At 37.8% G+C, this 19107-nt stretch overlaps 1 protein-coding gene across 1 annotated transcript; it reads left to right on the top strand.

Annotated features, from left to right (window-relative positions):
• The first annotated feature begins 12036 nt into the window (after window positions 1-12036).
• On the top strand, window positions 12037-16599 carry LOC133870540 (plant intracellular Ras-group-related LRR protein 6-like). The gene is made up of 3 exons (XM_062307705.1): window positions 12037-12403; window positions 13228-13397; window positions 15654-16599. Exons 1-3 carry the CDS (start codon window positions 12203-12205, stop codon window positions 16339-16341), a joined length of 1059 nt encoding a protein of 352 aa, XP_062163689.1. The 5' UTR covers window positions 12037-12202; the 3' UTR covers window positions 16342-16599.
• The last annotated feature ends 2508 nt before the right edge of the window (window positions 16600-19107 follow it).

The raw sequence follows: 19107 nt of genomic DNA on the forward strand, positions 1-19107 counted from the left end.
GATCAAGGCGGAATTCTAGGTAGGCTTGGGAAGGAAACGAATCCTCTTCATTTCAAATGAAATGGAGAGGGCTGGTTAGTTATAATAAAAGGGAAAAAATTGTCATTTCAATTTTTTAAACAATTTTACCCATTGTTTTATAACTAATCGGATCCTCACCATTTTAAATGAAATTGATTGGAATGGAGAAGATTCTATTCCTTTTGGAAAAATCTTAGTGGCACGTTTGGGTGTTTGAATTTTTAATATCTAAATTTAACTATAAATAGCCACTTCTGATTATTCACTGTAGCACAAATTCTACTTTAGTTATTCTACTGAAAAAAAAAAAAAAATGACTCATATTAACTAAATATAGTTAATAAGAAAATGATTGTTGCACAAAATGGGCACAACATAGGCACAAAATGGGCACAACATAGGCACAACACCCTCTCAAATGAGAGTGGGTCAAGCTATTAACTAGAGGCTCATCCTCATGTGAAGGGGCGTTGTGCCCATATTATGTCATTGTAATAAATTTAGCATTTTTCTAAATAATATAGGATATTTAGAGTATCTGTCGAAGATGCTTTTAGTCATGGTACAAATAAGTGATGATGATAAAGCATCTCTCTTATTAATTTTAAAATATATATATTTATTTATTTTGTCCAGCAAGGTTTTTTTTTTTTTTTTTTTTTTTTTAAGAAGGTCCATCAAGTTAGTTTAATGTTACTTTAAAGAAGTTGGATGTCTCAGGCTCTCAGAATCTTTTTAGGTGCCTTGACAAACGTGCAGCTAGAATGATTAATAGAATAAATAAGAATAATAGGATAACGCAAGACACTCATTATGCCAGCACTAGCTAATCTGTGTGGAATTCAAATAATAATAAATAAATAAAAGAGATTTTTTTTTTTTTTTTTAAAAAAAAAAAAAAAAAAAAAAGACCAATTTGACTAATGCATTATTTAAAATTTTGGTAATAGGTGATACGATGAAGTTTCAAAAGATATTAGAGTATAGATGTAAATGAATTGACCAATGCAGGTCAGCATAGCTAAAACATTATAGGATGCTTATTGCTTATCGACATGACAAGAATTAGAGGAAGGTGATTTTGGATTGGAGTTTACTATAATTAGTTGTCTTGATTACATGTAATTTGAACAGTTTCACTGATAAAGAAGGTGCAGGACTCACTTATTCTGAATAAGTGAGCACCGCACCATGAACTATTATAGGTTAGTGGACTTCGATCACACAAATCTCTTTGTAGAACCGGCCAATTGCGGGAAATTTGAACAAATCAAATTGTAGCAATCTTCTCTAGGTGATTCTACAAAAAGCTTGTTTTGTTAAATCCTTTTCTACTAATTTAAAAAGATTCATAATAAAATAATTTGAGATAATTATCATTTTCCCTTTAAACTACCACTCATTTTCACATTGTCCTCAAGAACTTAACTACCATATGTCACACTTTTTTTCTTTTTTTCTTTTTTCTAATTGAATAATGAAAAGAATTATAAGGGGGATCATTCTCACTATCTGATCCGAAAGAAATAGAAAGTAGGTGATCTTATAAACGAGAAAAGGGTGGGCTCCCTAACAACAGACCCAAAATGAAATACAATAGTATGAAAATATAAACAAAAGTTTGAAAATTGGTCAAACAAGTGACTCGGTTGTCTCAATGGGCCACACAAGGCAGTTACATAAGCAAAATGGGTACAAATATTAAGGTGAACCTATTTGAACCTTCACTTGAAAACTGCAACAACTACCAGAAGAAGGCTGAAGTCGAATATGCACTGCCATAGTCCGATACATTGATTGAAGAGTAGAGAGGTATCAACACAAATCCGGTTACAAAAGTCTCCACTCGAAGATCTAAACACCAAAGAGCTGGGAGACAGTAACCCGCAAAATACAAATAAAGTTGCAAAACACAAGCAAGAGAAAAATACAATGAAAATAAAAATAATAAAAATAAAGCCCACTAAGCAGCAACTTCAATAGAGGGAGAGACGGAGGAAGGCCGATGGGAGAGCTTTTGCCAGTAGTTCGAAGGACAAGCGTTGATGTATTCACGCGCAGGCACGTGAGATCTATGCGGCAATGGGTGGGGACCGGAACGGTATAAACCCTCAATAAAATTTATTGATATAGCAAACCATATGTGTGTAGGGATTGGCAGTGGTTGTAACAAACCTGCTGGAGTGGTATTCTTGGTCTTATGTCTTTGGCACACATCACACTGTCTAAAAAATTACTTAAGCTGATGTTGCAATCTCTTCCAATAGAAGACCAATTTGATACGCACAGAAGAGTCTTATGATATCCTTTGTGAGTGGAGAGTCATCCTTGAGAAAAATGTGGTTCTTGAAAAAAATCAGCTCTGCCTTAAACTCCCACGACCCCACTACTTCTTCGTCTTGAATTATTTTTTGCAAAGCTTGTACACTAAAGAATGAGAGGATCTCTTCTTGGATTGATTCAATCCAATTATGTAGTGGTTGGGAAAGAGCAGCTATGGTGGCAAATTCTTCTTTATGTGCTAATGCATCAGCCATAGGTTCGTTTTTCCTTTTTTGTATTCAATATGAAAATCATACCCATGAGTTTTGCCAACCATTTCTGTTGTGCAAGGTTGTGATGGTTTGATGCTATAAGTATTGTAAAACTTTTTGACTAATTTGAATGATGAAATGGCTCCCAAGCAAATATGGTCGCCATTTGTATACTGCCAAGACTAGAGTAAGCATCTCTTTCTCGTATGTTGAAAGTGGCAAAGTTGTCTAAAATAAGCTATGGATGCCATGCCCAAATGCATCGCATTCAATCATAATTTTTATTGAAGTTGGGTTAAACAAGCACCGGTCCCTTTGTCATAGCTTGTTTCAACTCTTCAAATGCATGCTCAGCTTGATGAGTCCATGTAAAAGAGTACTCCTTCATGAGCATTTGTGTCAATGGTCTTGTGATTTTGCCATAGTAATGTATGAACTTACAATAATATTCTATTAAGCCCAAAAACCTCTATAAAGCTTTCAGATTTTTAGGCTTTGGCCACTCTCGCATTGCTACAACCTTATCTAGATCCATAGACACGCTGTAACGCCTCCAAAATTAACTAACTCAAAATGTTACTCGTACTGTCTCCACATTAATCAACTTGTAATTAGCTGGAATTACAACCTTAAACACAAATTATCAAAGTAAAACATAGCGGAAAGTGGAAAATAATGATCTGAGTCGAAACTAGAATAACTTCAATAATATTATTCACTATCATCAACACAAACACATACCTTCCAAAGAGATATTAACTACAATTAATGTTCAATACTATCTTATCTATACAACGCAAACCTGGCTATACGAGCTATTCGCTTAGCATCTTCAGCCCAGCGAAATGCTCCAACCCAACTATCCGTCAAACCTACTCTACAAATCACCAAGTTGTTTTGAAGGTAGAAAAGTAACTGTGTAAGAGCATTCTCAGCAGCTACCTTATAAGTGTTTTTTTTTTGGAACAGAAGATCATCATCAATTTCATTGCTGAGAATATCAGAAATTTGATCCTATCACCAAAGGATCTAGGGACACACATATTCCCTAAGTACAATCTCCCGAACACTCCTAGGAGTCTCTTCCAACCAGCATATGTCTACAGTTTTACTAGAAGCCTCCTTAGCCAAAACATGGGCTGCGGCATTACATTCTCTAGGTATAAAAACAAAGCTCACCGACCTGAAGTTCCTCTTCTCAGAATGTATATTTTCTAGAAAGTGCCCAACTCGTGACCCATACGGGGGAGCAGAATTTATATCTTTTACCACTTGGGCTGCATCGCCTTCAAAAACTGCATCTAAAAAACCCATTTCTTTGCTGAATTGTACTGCATATAGAGCCGCTATCACCTCTGCTGTCTTGGGATCTACCTTCACTTGCTTTGTCACACTCCTAGCTCCCATGCACACCCCATTGCAATCTCTCACTATCACTCCAATCCCGATTCTTCCTTGTTCCACGCTCAGAGAGGCGTCCCAGTTTATTTTGAACACCCCACTGGGAGGTGGACACCAGGAAGGTTGGCGGGAACTCGAGGCCCTTGTGGACAAGTCAGCAACTGTCTTTTCTTTGCATCTCCTGAATTCATCCAGCGATATAGTCCCTTCATTGTATACTTTGTCCGGATGGGCAAAAATTCCCTCAAACACTAACGAGTTTCTTCGGAGCCAAATCCGTCTAGCTAGCACTGCCAACAGTTCCAGGTCTTCCTTGTTCATTTTCCCAAAGCAGTACTCGACTAATGCTCTGAAGGACTCCCCTTCACAGTAGCACTTCTGGAAAGCAGACAGATGGCTACCCCAAACATCTCGAGCAGCAGGGCAAGACCATAGCACATGGAGAGTAGTTTCCTCTTCTAGAGTGCAGCAAGGGCACTTCGAGTCTTCGACAACCTTTCTTTTGAACAAGTTGGTCTTGGTAGGCAAAAGATCGTTGCAGGCCTTCCACATAAAGAGTTTGACCGGGTTTGGCACCTCCATAGACCAAATAGACTTCCATACCTCTTGTTCCTTTTGCCTTTTAGAACATTGACCCCCTTCTTGATCCTGAAGCTCTTTACCCAAGTGATATGCACTTCTCACCGTAAAGATGCCATTCTCCGTTCCTCTCCATATAAGCCTGTCGCTGGGTAGCATCGGACTAAGGGGGATATTAATGATTACCTTGGCCTCTTCCTCCTCAAAGACTGATCTTATCAGGTCAGCTTTCCAGCATTGAGTCTCCACGTTGATCAGATCTGCTACATGGGCATTTGCATCTATAATTCTTGGATAAGACTGCACTGAATATGTTGTAGGTGTAGGCAACCATTGCTCCCCCCACACTTTAATATCCTTTCCATTTCCCACTCTCCACACCAGCCCTCTACGCAGCAAAGGACGAGCATTAGCGATGCTCCTCCATGCAAAGGATGGCCGAGATCCCAAAGAGGCCTGCATAAAGGAATTCTTTGGATAGTACTTAGCTTTAAGGATTTGTGCCGTCAAAGAGGAGGGCTCCTGCAGAATTCGCCACCCCTGCTTCGCTAACATTGCCTTATTGAACAGAACCAAGTCTCTGAATCCAAGCCCTCCAATAGCTTTTGATCGGCTCAATTTTTCCCAACTCATCCAATGGATTTTGGATGATTGGGACATATGGTTCCACCAGAATTTCTGCATCAAATGGTTGATTTCTTTGCAGAGGCCTATGGGGAGCTGAAAGATTCCCATACAATAAGTCGGAATGGCCTGGATAACCGCCTTCAAAAGTACCTCCTTACCAGCTTGGGATAGAAATTTCACCTTCCAGTTTTCTAATCTCTGTGTCACTTTATCAATGATGTCATGGAAGGCCAATCTTCTAGACTTACCTACAAAAGATGGGAGTCCCAAATACTTGTCAATGCGGTGTGTTTCGGTTAGGCCAGACAAAGAGAGAATTTCTTGCCTTTTCTCAACACTAGTGTTGCGGCTGAAGAAGATGGATGTTTTATTCAGGTTAAGCTTTTGCCCTGATCCCTCCTCATAAGTCCCCAGTATTCTGAAAAGTCTTCTCCATTCTACAGAATTTGATCTGCAAAACAGCATACTATCGTCAGCAAAGAAGAGGTGACTCAGCCTGGGCCCCTTTGGAGAGGTAGGGACCCCTGAAATGATTCCTCTTTGCTCCGCCTTATGGAGGAGTGCACTAAGAGCCTCCGCACAGATGAGGAAAAGGTAAGGTGATATGGGATCTCCCTGCCTTATGCCCCGAGAAGGACGGATGTTGCCCACCGGATGACCATTAACCACCACCGAGTAAGTTACTGTCCGAATACAGGTCATTATCAACTTCACCCATTTTCCATCAAATCCCAACCGCCTCATCGTCGTCTCCAAGAAATCCCACTCGACTCGGTCATATGCCTTGCTCATGTCCAGTTTAAAACCCATATAACCAGTCTTACCCCACATTCTTGTCTGCATGGAATGCATTGTCTCAAACGCAGCTAGAATGTTATCAGATATCAACCGGCCGGGTATAAATGCACTTTGAGTGGGAGAGATTATTTTGGGCAGAACAACTTTCAATCTATTGGCCAAAACTTTTGAAATCAGTTTGTAGATAACATTGCATAAGCTTATAGGGCGAAAGTCCATGACTGAGGCAGGGGACAAATTTTTTGGGATAAGAGCTATATGAGTCCGGTTGATCCTAGCATCCAAGATACCGGAATTTAGGAAGTGTAAAACAACAGAACAAACCTCATGGTGAACCGTGGCCCAGTTGTGTTGGTAAAAGCAAGCAGAAAAGTCGTCAGGCCCCGGGGCCTTTAGAGGGGGCATCTGGTTTAGTGCCACCGAAATTTCGTCCAAAGTGAATTCTGCTAACAGTTTCTGATTCATATCCTCTGTTACCTTGCACTCCAGAGCCTCAGTACAAGCTGCCACCTCCAAATTTGCACCCCCAGTGAAGAGCTCTTGAAAATAGGACACGAAGGCACTCTCAATTTCTTCTTTAGATTCACATGATCTGCCATCCTTATCAGTTATTACTGATATTCTACTCCTGCCATGCTTCTGGTTAGCACAAGCATGAAAAAATTTTGAATTTCGGTCCCCATTTCGCAACCAGTTCTCTTTTGCTCTTTGCTTCCACTTCAGCTCCTCCTGTTCTAGCAGGTTGTGCAGTTCATCTTTAAGAGAGGCTTCAGGAGCAGGCAGCTCCCATTGCTCTTGTTCCTGTAGGTGCTGGAGTTCCTATTCTATGGACTTGATCCGTTCTTCAACTGGGTTTGTTTGTTTCCTTACCCATTGTTTCAATGAGCTTCTGCAACTGCTAAGCTTTTTGTGAAAAGTGCTCCACGGGTTTTGATCTCTCTGTTTTACCCTCCATACTTTTCTGATAATTTCCTTATGCTCCTTCTGTTTTGTCCAACTGGCCTCGTATTTGAAGAACCGACTTTTGTTCCAACATATATCTCTGCTATTGGAGAATTCCACTGCAATGGGGTGGTGATCCGAAATGCCCCGTTGCAGAACACTAACTCCCACAACGTCAAAAATTTCAGTCCATTTCATGTTCGCCACTGCCCTATCCAGCCTCTCCCTGTTATAAGAACTGCCACTTCTCCCATTGCACCATGTGAACTTAGGGCCAGAGAAGCCTAAGTCAGCTAAATGACTATCATCCAAAGCCTGCTTGAAAGCTTTCATTTGGCTGGGAGGCCGTATAGTAGAGCTAGTTTTCTCTGCTGCATTGGTGATTTCATTGAAATCACCAACACAGAGCCATGGCTCAGGAGCCAGGCGTGAAAGGTGTCTAAGTAATGCCCATGAGTCCGGCCTTTTAGCCACATCCGGGTTCCCATAGAAGCCCGAGAATTTCCATTCCTTCCCTACCTTCCCAGATTGAATTACTGCACATATATGGCCTCTACTGTAATTTTGTATTGTCACATGAACCTCTTTTTTCCATAGAAGGGCTAAACCTCCACTGCGTCCGTGACAGTCCACTACGAACAGCCCCTCAAACCCAAGTCTTGTTTTTATAGCCTCCATTTTATTCCGTCTAAGCTTGGTTTCCATCAAGAAAACCAGGCTGGGTTTCTTTGCTCCCACCAAGCGGTGGAGAATACGAACTGGTCGGGGGTTCCCAAGCCCCCGACAGTTCCAACTCAAAACAATCATTGGGCTTGGCGGGGCTGTTCCACAGCCACCGCCAATTCTTTTGTGCAGCAGAGTTGTCCTTCCACCATTTTCCTTCCTTTTTTCTGTTGGAAACCACCCTCCTCCATACTTCTCTGATCCTCCTTGCTTCCATCCGCATTAGTATCTTCCTGAGTCTCTCTCTGTGTACAGGCTGCCTCATGTCTAGCTCTTTTCTTCCAGTTGGCCACCGAACCATTTGCTACCTTCTTTCTTTCATTTGACTGAGTGACTAGCGGTTGTGCTTCTGTCGACATACCCCGCCCCTTCTTTTTAAAACCGCTAATATCATTGTCTGGGAGCTCCCTTTCGATTTCACCCCTTACTTGACTTGAGTTTGGGGCAGTCCAGTCTTTCGCAACCCCACTGGTTACAACACGCGGATGATAAGAATCACTGCATGGGTCCCTCTCCAGCATGATAGTGCTAAATTCCTCATCGACACACTCATACACCATCTGGCCCAAAGTCGGATCCCATCGGCCCAAAAACTGTTTTTTCTTTTTTCCCTCAGGCCTTTCCTTTATTAAATTTAGCTCTCCATCCAGCCCACTTACTTCCATATTTAAATCTCCCGCGACATCTTCATCCCTCAGCTTCTTTCCTTCTAAAAGCCTCCCTTCTTTCCTTTTGAGTTCTCCGTCAATCTCGCCCGAATTCCGCACTTCTGTCAGGGGCACCTTCTTCGCCGCAGAATCCACCCGCCGAATCTTCTCACTTTCCATAGCTGGATCTTTTCGTGGTGTGCTAGGGTTTGGTTCGGAAACCTTCCTACCGCCGCCGAAAGCCTGCCCCTCCACCGGAGGACTAGACGGCTGGGTGTCCTTTGTTTTTCCAGCCGCCCTCCATTGCTGCTCGTCTCCCGGGGTTCCTTCTTGCCGAAAGCCCCCGTAGCGATACTCACCCCCCATGCCCCTGCGCTGCGGAAACTGAACACGGAGCTACCTTATAAGTGTTATGTTTCCTAAATTGTAGGAAAAAATTCAAGAAAGTCACAAAAAGCCACCTACGGTAGTTTTCTTATATTTTTCTATTCATTAGGAATACTATAGTGGTACCAAATGCATTGAGTAGCACTGTAGCTTTCACATTCCTTTGTTTATTCCCAAAATACATTTTCTCTCTCCCTTCAACGTCTCTCCCCTTTCGTTTTCAGCTTCGAAATTCTTCCTCTCTCTCTCTCTCTCTCTCTCTCTCTCTCTCTCTCTCTCTCTCTCTCTCTCTCTCTCTCTCTCTCGCAAGAGTTGGAACAGCCGACGCCAGAGTTGTTGCCATACACTAATTGAATAGATGAAAATCAAGTTAGAGAGAGAGAAATAGAGACTGACACGCTAGCGTCTTCCCTTCCAATAAGCTTGACGGGAGTCCCAGAGCGCGACGACGTGAGATGCGAAGTGGAGAGCTCTTCGGACCCCAATATCTTCCCCGGCCACCATGACCCACTCCTCCTCCTCACCCACACAATCTTCGCTAGCCACACAATCGATCCCACCAGTTTTCAATTTATCTATCTAGAAGGGTCTTTGGTTTCTCTCTCTACAACTTGAACTCTGTTGCTATGTTGGTTGGGTCAACTTTTGGTGGGTTTGGAAACATGAGCGAAGTTAGTTGAATCAATGTGCTATGGACTTTGGGCTTGGACGACTCACTGGGCTCGGCTAGTATGCAGACCCATGCCCTCCAGAACTGTCGGAGAGGAGGGAGGGTTGGGTGGGGCCGGCGGAGGGGGCTGATTGGGGTTGAGGAGGGCTATGGGTCTGCATCTTGCGAGAGAGGGAGACGGGGACAACGAGAGAGAAGAAAATAAATTAATAAAAAAAAACAAAAGAAAAAAATTTAAAACAATATTTTAATTTTATAAGGAAAGTTAAAGGGAAGCTATTGTGTAGTGTTTTTGTTTAGGAAGACAAAAAGTGGTTTTGTTCCCTATATTTAGGGAAAATAGTTGGGTAGCTATTGGGAATGCTCTAAGTCCACGACTTAGTAAGTAAATTATCATGAAACTTGTCATTTAATTAGCCTTATTTACAAATATAATCCTTTGACTTTGGTGATTGAGAATGTCATGGATTTTACAAAATTGGTAAGTGTTGCCTCTAAGATGCTAATATAAAAATGGTTTTGTTTGAAATTGGGACCTGCATAATTCTAGGGCCAATTCACATATTATTTTAATGCAGAAATCATGTTGATAATATATTATATATAGTTGTACTTATTCCATAAATTTCCTCCATATGGTATATTCGATCATTTAACTCATTCTTGATAGGGTTGAAGCTATCTTGAGGGACCTGTAGTACAACACTGGTACCCCGGTACCCCGGTAAAGCACGCATACTGTCATCTCTAGTGCCCCGACCGGATTTAAACCCCGGGTGATCCATACCATTAAATATGACATCATTTTGGTCACCTATAAAATAATTGGATCCAAGGTCAATCAATAAACATAAATCTCTGGACCATAAGGTCAAGCCTTTATAACCGAATGCCTGCCATCGGTATATGACGATCCACACCTTATGTCAATTATCATCATTTATTAATAAGCAAATATCATTCTCGATGCATTTATAAGCATTCATCGGAAACATTAAGCTCATAACATAAGTTTTTAATAAAAAAACATGCAATTAAAGAATATTTAGTTTAATAAACACATTGTTTGATAAAACAGTTCAATCGTTCCATAAGCATTTACTTAGCTTGAATGCTCATCCTTAATCCTGGACATCTTAAATTCACGTCACTACAAAACATATTCTAATATTAGGCATATTTCACACTAGAAACTCTAATCTTACACGTGAAAACCGTAATCATACATTGACACCTTAATTACACTTTCCCTACCTTCATCGATCTTTCGATGCTATGCCATTTTCATTAACACTAAAATTTCATCATAAAATCCTAATCTCATGCACAAGTAAAGACATCAAAGGCAACACTCAGAAGCCTTACTATCCATCATCTACCATGCACATATGTGCCAACAGTACTAGCTCTCTATATTGCTTTTAAAAACATTAAATTTTATTCGTAAACAAAACTTATTGTTAAAATTGTTTTTCAGGCAAGGTCAAGCATTCGGTGTACTATTGGACCAACGGTTCTAGAGTTTTCCTCGAATGTTCCAAAGATACTTCCAAACGTTTGAGTCAGGGTCCACTTTGAGCGTTCCAATGGAGCTTCAAACGTTCAGCCAGAATAAAATTATTGTTTTTTTTTTTGAAAAAATTATTTTAGGCATTTGATGGATAAACTAAACAACATGAGTATGGGTTAACTCTTTATTTTATATTATTATTTTGGGTATTACATAGAGGGTGGCTGCAAACCACCCCCATGGTGGTTACAGGGTGGCTTGCGGCCTCCCCCAACCTATGGAGTTTCTCGTGAGCCACCCCCAACCCACTGGGGGTAGGGGTGGGACTGGCTCGTGGCCACACCCAACGCACTAAGGAAGGGGGGGCGGGTTCTAGCCACCCCAATTTCTAATTTTTTGTTTTTTTCTTTTAATATGTCTTTTTTTTATTATTATTATTATTATTAATTAGAAGGGGTAAATTTAGTTTTTTAAGTGTCAAAACAATGGTATTTTTGAAAGTCTTTGGTCAAATATGGATTTTCCATCCAAACAGACGGTCAATAATAACGGAGTGGTTTACTTTCAATAAAATGGTAGCGTGATATGTCTAAGTGTCGCTTCTATTAGTTCGTAAGGCTTTATAAAAAAAAAAATAGTTATTAGTTGAGGGTCTAAAGTATATTTAACCCTTAAAATGTTAAACAAAATGTAGTTTTGTATATCTTAAAGTTGGGGAAAAATAAATTTACTCTATATAGGTAAGAGTAATACTACTTCCACATATTTATTTACTAGATCTATATATTTTACATATTGACGTTACGTTTACTTTTTAATTACGCCAATCCGTATAGAGTCGGTGAAGAATACCATTAGTCGATTGAGTATGCTTGTTCCATTGCAAATGGCATTTAGAAAACAAAATAAAGACAACTCTTGTACCCAAGTTGGATTTAGTCTAATACAAAATAATAGCGAAGAGCGCATAAGCTGCCCGTGATTGGCGTGCAGCCTAGTGGGGCGGGAAGGGGGTTCAGCCTTCGACAGAAAAGGAAGGGTTGACTTGCTCAAGTGGGAAACATGGCCACGCAACCCGCTATTATACGGCCTTCTGTACTTCATTTCCCCCAAAACAAACGTCATGCGTACGTGGCAGGTACCCAAAGGACCCCCATCCGTACGTCTTCCGAGTCCTTTTACTCTTTTGATATAATTATATGTGATCTCTAGCTCTTTCTTCCCAAGCAAACACAGAACACAGAACACAGACACAGACAGACAGACCCTTTTCTGTGTCGTCTCTCTGTTTGGCTCCTGTGTGTGAGAATCTGAGTGTTATTTTCTTGGAAAAGAGAAAGAAAATCTTGGTGGGTATGCGAGCATGATGTACGAGCATGGTAAGGAGCATCAGCAGCAGCAGCAGCAGCAGCATATGAGGAGGAGGATGGAGAGACAGAAATCCATAGAGGAAGAGAGACTGGAAATAGTGGATTTGAGTGGCATGTCCTTGGAGTCTCTCCCTTGTCCTTCCCTCAATCTAGCGACTATTTGCAAGTTGGACCTCTCCAGCAACAATCTTCAGGTTTTTTACTTTAAGCTCATATTTTCAACAACAAAAACTCCACTTGTGCTTTTCCTTCCCCATGCACTACCATCTTTTTAGTTTTCTTTCATTTTTTCTATCTTTGCAAAAGAACTAACGCTAGAAACTGCAGTTTTATCTTATAGTTATTTTATCATGCTGATCGATGTGATAATCTCAATCAACAGTTAGATCAATCTTTGTTATACATCTCAAACGTTATTCCATCATGCCGATGTGATATATAATCTCCATCTATACCAGGAATATCAATGAACCCAATAATTGAAATTGCTCATGATGCCTTTTTTTAGCTTCTAGAAATCTATGCTTTGGTTCAAGATCTCTCTTACTTAATTGGAGTTAAAAAAAAAATTAGTAGATCGAGCTGTTCCGTCCAAAATTGAAATGGGCTAGAGTTATAAATTTATAATCTCTAATATGATGATCGAGTCAATTCTAAGATTATAAGTTCATTCCATATCGGGACAGACCGAAATTTGAATTAGGTCACGTACAGTTCTAGAACGAAGATTCCTTGAATCGAAGACGACCATAACAGATGTCGACTCAATTTGAAGGAAATTATCCGGAAGCTTTACAGAATTATTATGAAGCTATGCGACTAGAAATTGATCCCTATGATATATACGAAAGGTTTGAAATATTATTTTAGAACGAAACTCTTTGTTATATATATATATATATTCAGCGGTTGGTTGGAAATTTGGAATTATGAGATATATATATATATATATGTATTATTATTTGGAATTTGTTGGTGGAAAATTAAACTTATATGTGGTAATTATGTTTTGGTGTAGAACATAGGGGAGTCCTTAATTGCGAGATTGCTTAATCTGGTGGTGTTGGACATGCACTCAAATCAGCTGAAATCGCTCCCAAACTCGATCGGCTGTCTTTCTAAGCTCAAGGTTTTGAATGTCTCCGGCAACCTTATTGAATCCCTTCCTAAAACTATTGAGAACTGCAGGTTTGTCCTCTCTAGCCTCGTCAACTTCTTACACGTCGCACATGATCAGCCTTTTACAATTCAGTGGCCGACCTTAAACTTGAAAAGATATATATTTTCCCTTTTTTCTTCAAATTATAATTAATTTATTGGAAAGAGATTATTCCATTTGATTTATTGACTATTGCCTACCTAGATCTCTTTGTTAAAAGTAAGAAGTGATGAAAGTGACTGCTCTTTGAAAATTTATTATTTTGACGTGACTTAATCAAGCACGTTAATGTACGTATTATTTTTTTTTTTTTTTTTTTTTTTTTGACATCATCCAAGCTCAAAAGCCTAAATTAATAAATTAATTTGAGTCCAATATTTAAGTATATTAATTATTATTTTTTTATTTACACTTTCTTAATATGAGACTCAACACTCACAAGTATACTCACAACAATGACCACGTAATTGTGTTATTTAATATTTTTAAATAATATAACAAATTAAATTATGATAGACATATATAAAAAAGATCGAGATTCTCAACAACTTTGTTGTTTAGATTATTAGTAATTTGAACAACAAATATAAAAAAATCCTTATAAAATTCACCTGCTTAAATAAAATTTGAGCGGTCCGTCCACCTACTCGGACATATAAATAGGTGACTTTCACAATTGTTGCCGTTGCCGTGTAAACAATAAATTATATCCATATTTTTGGATTTGATTTGATTATGGACTCCCAACATTCAATTTTGACTTTTACGAATTTGAAAGTCAGGAACAAAGACAAAAAAAAGTCAAAACTCATGCATACGAAAATCTAGCATTTTGAAACTGTCCACTCTTTTATACACACTTCTCATTATTATTATTATTATTAATTTTGAATTAAAATTAAAAAGGATGTGATATTAATTATATAGATGATTAGATGTGGGATTAATAGTATAAATCAATATTGGATATGATATCAATAATACTGATGAGAATTGTATTGCACAAAAGATGTGAAAAGGAAGTTTACAAATGAGATCAAGTACTTATCACTAACAATAGGCTAAGTACGTGTTACTCTGGTCGCTCTTTCTTGTATTTTTTTTAATTCAATGGTTGCTCTCTTTCATTTTCAATAATAATAGCTATTTTAACTATTCAAAATTATTTTATTTTATTTTATTTTTTTCATTTTAGCTACCAATTTTTTAATACAAACTCTAAATTAGACTTTCTACTTTCTTTAAATATTATTTTCTAATAATTTTTTATTGTTTTTTAAAACAAAATGAGAAGAGAGAGGGAGAGATAAAGGATTAATAAACAAAAAGAGAAGATGGAGAAAATATATATATATATATTAAACAGAAAGTTTACTGCAGCAAAATTTTTAGTTGGAAAGGTCTATATTTATCTATTATGAGTCATTTAGAGCCTTTGTTGTAGATGCTTTTGGATAGTACTAAAAGTTATTAAAAAAAAAATTGGTAATCTTTGTGAAAGTTTTGCTTGAGATAAGTTTAATGCAAGAGATATGTTATTTGCACAACTTTTACACAACAATTGCACACCAATGCTGATATGTACAGCCTTTTTTCTATAAATAAAAAAATAAAAAATAAAAATACTAGACACATCAGCATTATTGTGTAATTATTGTGCGCTAAAATATCTCTTAATGTAAATATCGACTTTGGTGGTCTTTGTGATAACTTTGCTTCGGAAGCCCTTTGTACGTCTTATGCAAGTCTCTTATGCACTTATATATTAGGAAAATAATAGAAAATTAGTAAATTATTTAATTCCACCTATTTTTATGTGAGGAGGTTAAAAATGATAATATTTTAATAAAGGACAATTTATTTTTGCTTCTTGTTTTTAATACTCAAGTTTTTTTTCCGGAAAAATCATATTTTCTGCGGAAAATAGGCTGTAGGTAATATTGGAAATTTGTAAATTTTAATTAAATCTTGGTTTCCTCACTCTCTTTTTCTCTTCTCCACATTTATAAATTAAATGCTCAAAAAGGAGAAATTTAAATGCCATTAAGTTATTTAATTCCAGTACGAAGCTTTTTCAACCATGTTTCCCCTGTATAAATGAAATTGATAGACCATGCTAAACTATAATTTTTTTTTTCTCTCATTATATATATATAATAAAAATAAATAAAGAGGAGGATGATTTTAACTAGAAATCATTTTTTCTATTATTTTTTTTATAAAAAAATAATAATAATAATAACCTTATTGATATTTTCATGAACATATTGTATTTCACCCACCAGATCTTTAGAAGAACTGAATGCCAACTTCAACAAGCTGAGCAAGCTGCCAGACACTATTGGCTTTGAGCTTACAAGCCTCAAGAAGCTCTCTGTCAACTCAAACAAGCTGGTCTTTCTTCCAAGCTCCACCTCTCATTTGACTTCATTGCGAGTCTTAGACGCCCGCCTTAACTGCCTCCGATCGCTCCCGGAAGACCTTGAGAACCTCATCAATCTCGAAGTCCTCAACGTGAGCCAAAACTTCCAGTACTTCGACACCCTACCATACTCCATAGGCCTACTAATCAACCTCATCGAACTAGATGTCAGCTACAACAGGATCAAAACCTTGCCGGACTCCATGGGATGCCTCAAGAAGCTCAAGAAGCTCAGCGTGGAAGGAAACCCGCTCACTTCGCCTCCTATGGACGTGGTGGAGCAAGGATTGTATGCGGTGAAGACTTACCTTAGCGAGAAGATGAATGCAGACCACAAGAGCCCAAAAAAGGGGAAATCATGGGTTGGAAAGTTAGTCAAGTATGCGACCTTTAATGGGAACACAAGAAGTGGCGCCGGCCTAGCTCACAAGGAGCGTGAAGGGTTCATCATGCCAGAGTATCGGTCCATCGACGGCCTTGCTTCGCCGAGGTATATGGGTATGTTCTCACCTCGCCGCCTCTTCTCTCCCCGGACTTACTTCAATAGATGATGAGGTGCAAGCAAAACTTTCTTTTGTATCACAAAACTCTTGTGAATTTAGTTTTACTGTACATGTTTTCTTGGGGTGTATACTATTAGTGGTTTTGCATACTATATTATAGGTCTCTCCGAAGATGTCTTCTATGTTGTATGGATCAGAAATTCTGATTTGTTTGGTCTCTTGGCCTGTATCATCTCCATGCAACATTGCTACGCAATTAGAATGGATATCATGTTCCTGTTAATAAATTTCAAGTGTTGGAGATAATTGGTTTCCCTTTATATGCCGATTTTATAAATAGTCTCTTAATTTTCGAGGTAAGCTCTCAATTTCTCTCCAACAAACTAGAATGGATAACAAAAAGAATGAACTAATGCCGGATAAATAGAGATTGAGAAAGCAACACAAATGAATAAAGCAAACTAAAAAGAAATATTGAGTGTTAAAAGTGATTTTAGAATAATCTGAATATATTTTGAATACCTTCCTTGTTGCCACTTGCCAATATAGTTTGATATAATTCTCTAATACTTCGTGTTAATTTTTATTATTATTATTATTTCTTTCTTATTGTATTTCCTATTCTAACTAGGGGCGTAAACGAAGCAAAGTTACCCATAAGCTCACTCAGGCTCGGCCTAATAAAGTTCAACTCGAGCGCGACTCAATTATTAAATAAGCCCTTAATGGATGCAAAACTATACTCAATTATTAAACGATACAAACCCGTATAAAACTCGACTCGCTCATTTATATGATACTAAATCTTAGAATTTAGGTGATACACTGATATGGCATAGTGTATTTTTATTATATAAAGTAAATTATGTAATAAACATATAATTCTTATCAACAAGAAAACACACTTATTTTGTATGACTAGTGACTAAGTATCATCTAATCGTGTAAATTATGTAATATGATCTAACAATTCATATGGATATGATATAAAGATTCATATGTGATATAATTATGTGTTTGTGTATGTGTGTATATATAAGCATATAATGCTATAACTATAAATTATAATCATATAATGTCACATAATTCCTAAATTATAACTCATAAGTACATAATTCATAGTAATGTAAATTATAAAGATTAAGAACTAGTGATAAATAGATCACTCTACCACAAAAGATCGGTATTTCTTTTTTGTGAGTCAAGCCGAGCTTAATTTTTAAAACTTGTTTTTGAGCTCGAGCTCGTGATAAATTTAAATGAGCCGAGTGTGGACATGCACTACTCGCCCAAGTTCGACTCGTTTACATTCCTAAATTTCTAACAGGTCTCATTCAATTGTAAATAGGTCTAGCTTGGGTACAGTTAAATGACCACAGAAATATGAGTAATACTATAAGGAGGACTCAGTTCAGTTCCATATATAATATATATATTTTGCTTTATTTAGTTTATTTCTTACACAACACTAGGTGTGTTTAAGCAAAGAAACATAAGATTCAAGTACAGTGATTATTATAAGCAAAAAGAAAAAGGCGATCGCAGAAGAAGTGAGTAAATCATGTTTCCGTCCCCTTCCTACACCTGCAAAACCTGGAGCAGCCTCTATTCCAAGGGTTGGCTGGTGGAGGTAGACTACCTTTACAGTTGGAATGGGAGGGTGGCGGCGGCAGATCCCGCTTCAGAGCCCCTGGATTGATATATTTCTTTGCTTCGGAGGAAGACCTTACATCATCTGCTTCCCGTTCCATTTTCAACTCAATGCTCTCATCAAAACCATTGCTTCTTATACATATATACCTCTTCTACTTTCATCAACAATAGGTTGTGCGAGGGCATAAGGCATAAGGAATAGCTACTGCCTTTTTCTTTTCGTTTTTTATGCACGACTTTCACCAGGAATCTCTTTCTCGCTGATTGTCTCTCACTCCACCACAAGCTGCACTCCTTTTTCTTTATTATTTTTGTGTTGGGATAAATTCGCGGATCATGGATGGATTTTGTAATCGTTATTTCAAATTATCAAAATTTGTAATGTCGATATCTCAAGTTTCAGCCCCTTTTAAATTCACCCTTCAACATGAAAATAACCAAAATACTCCCTTAGAAATTAAAGAAAAAAAAAATGTCAAATTTTACCTCTACGGCTTGCCATGGGTCTGCAACCCATGGCATAGGTCTCCCCAGCCGTTGGTGGACTGGTTTAGATTTTTTTAAAAAATAATAATAATAATAATAATAATAATTTTTAATGAGTAAATTTGTATGTTTATAAATTTTATAAAAGTATAAGAGACATTTCTCACATGTTTGCTGTTTGATTTAATCCTAAACCTTATAACAGTAAGGATGAAATTAAAAGAGACTGAAACTTCATATGCTTGCTTTGCAAATTTTAATAATTCAAAATTATAATTACAAAACCCCTAATACTTTAGGGGAAAACCTTCTTTGGTCCTTCACTAACTAGCTAGTAGCTACTATGTCATGTGGTGGGCGTGGGAATTTGAGAACAATTACGTGGGGTCGGGTGCCAGAATGAATTCACATTTAGTAGAATCTAATTCAGTTGAATCGGGTGCCAGAGAAATTTCATCCAGAAATTTATGGAACTTAAAAAAGTAGTTTTAGTACATAAAAAATTGTACAAAACTCAAAAATACTGAAAAAAAACTTGAAGATAAAAAGCATATAAAGCTCTTTCTGAAAATAAAAGCTCTATTTTTCGACACAATCCCAAACAATTAAGTTCAAGTCAGTTTACATTGTTCCCAATTTAATTATGACTTCGTCACTTCTAAAATGTTTTTAACA

This window comes from Alnus glutinosa, chromosome 6, assembly GCF_958979055.1.
Source record: "Alnus glutinosa chromosome 6, dhAlnGlut1.1, whole genome shotgun sequence".
Lineage (NCBI taxonomy): Eukaryota > Viridiplantae > Streptophyta > Magnoliopsida > Fagales > Betulaceae > Alnus > Alnus glutinosa.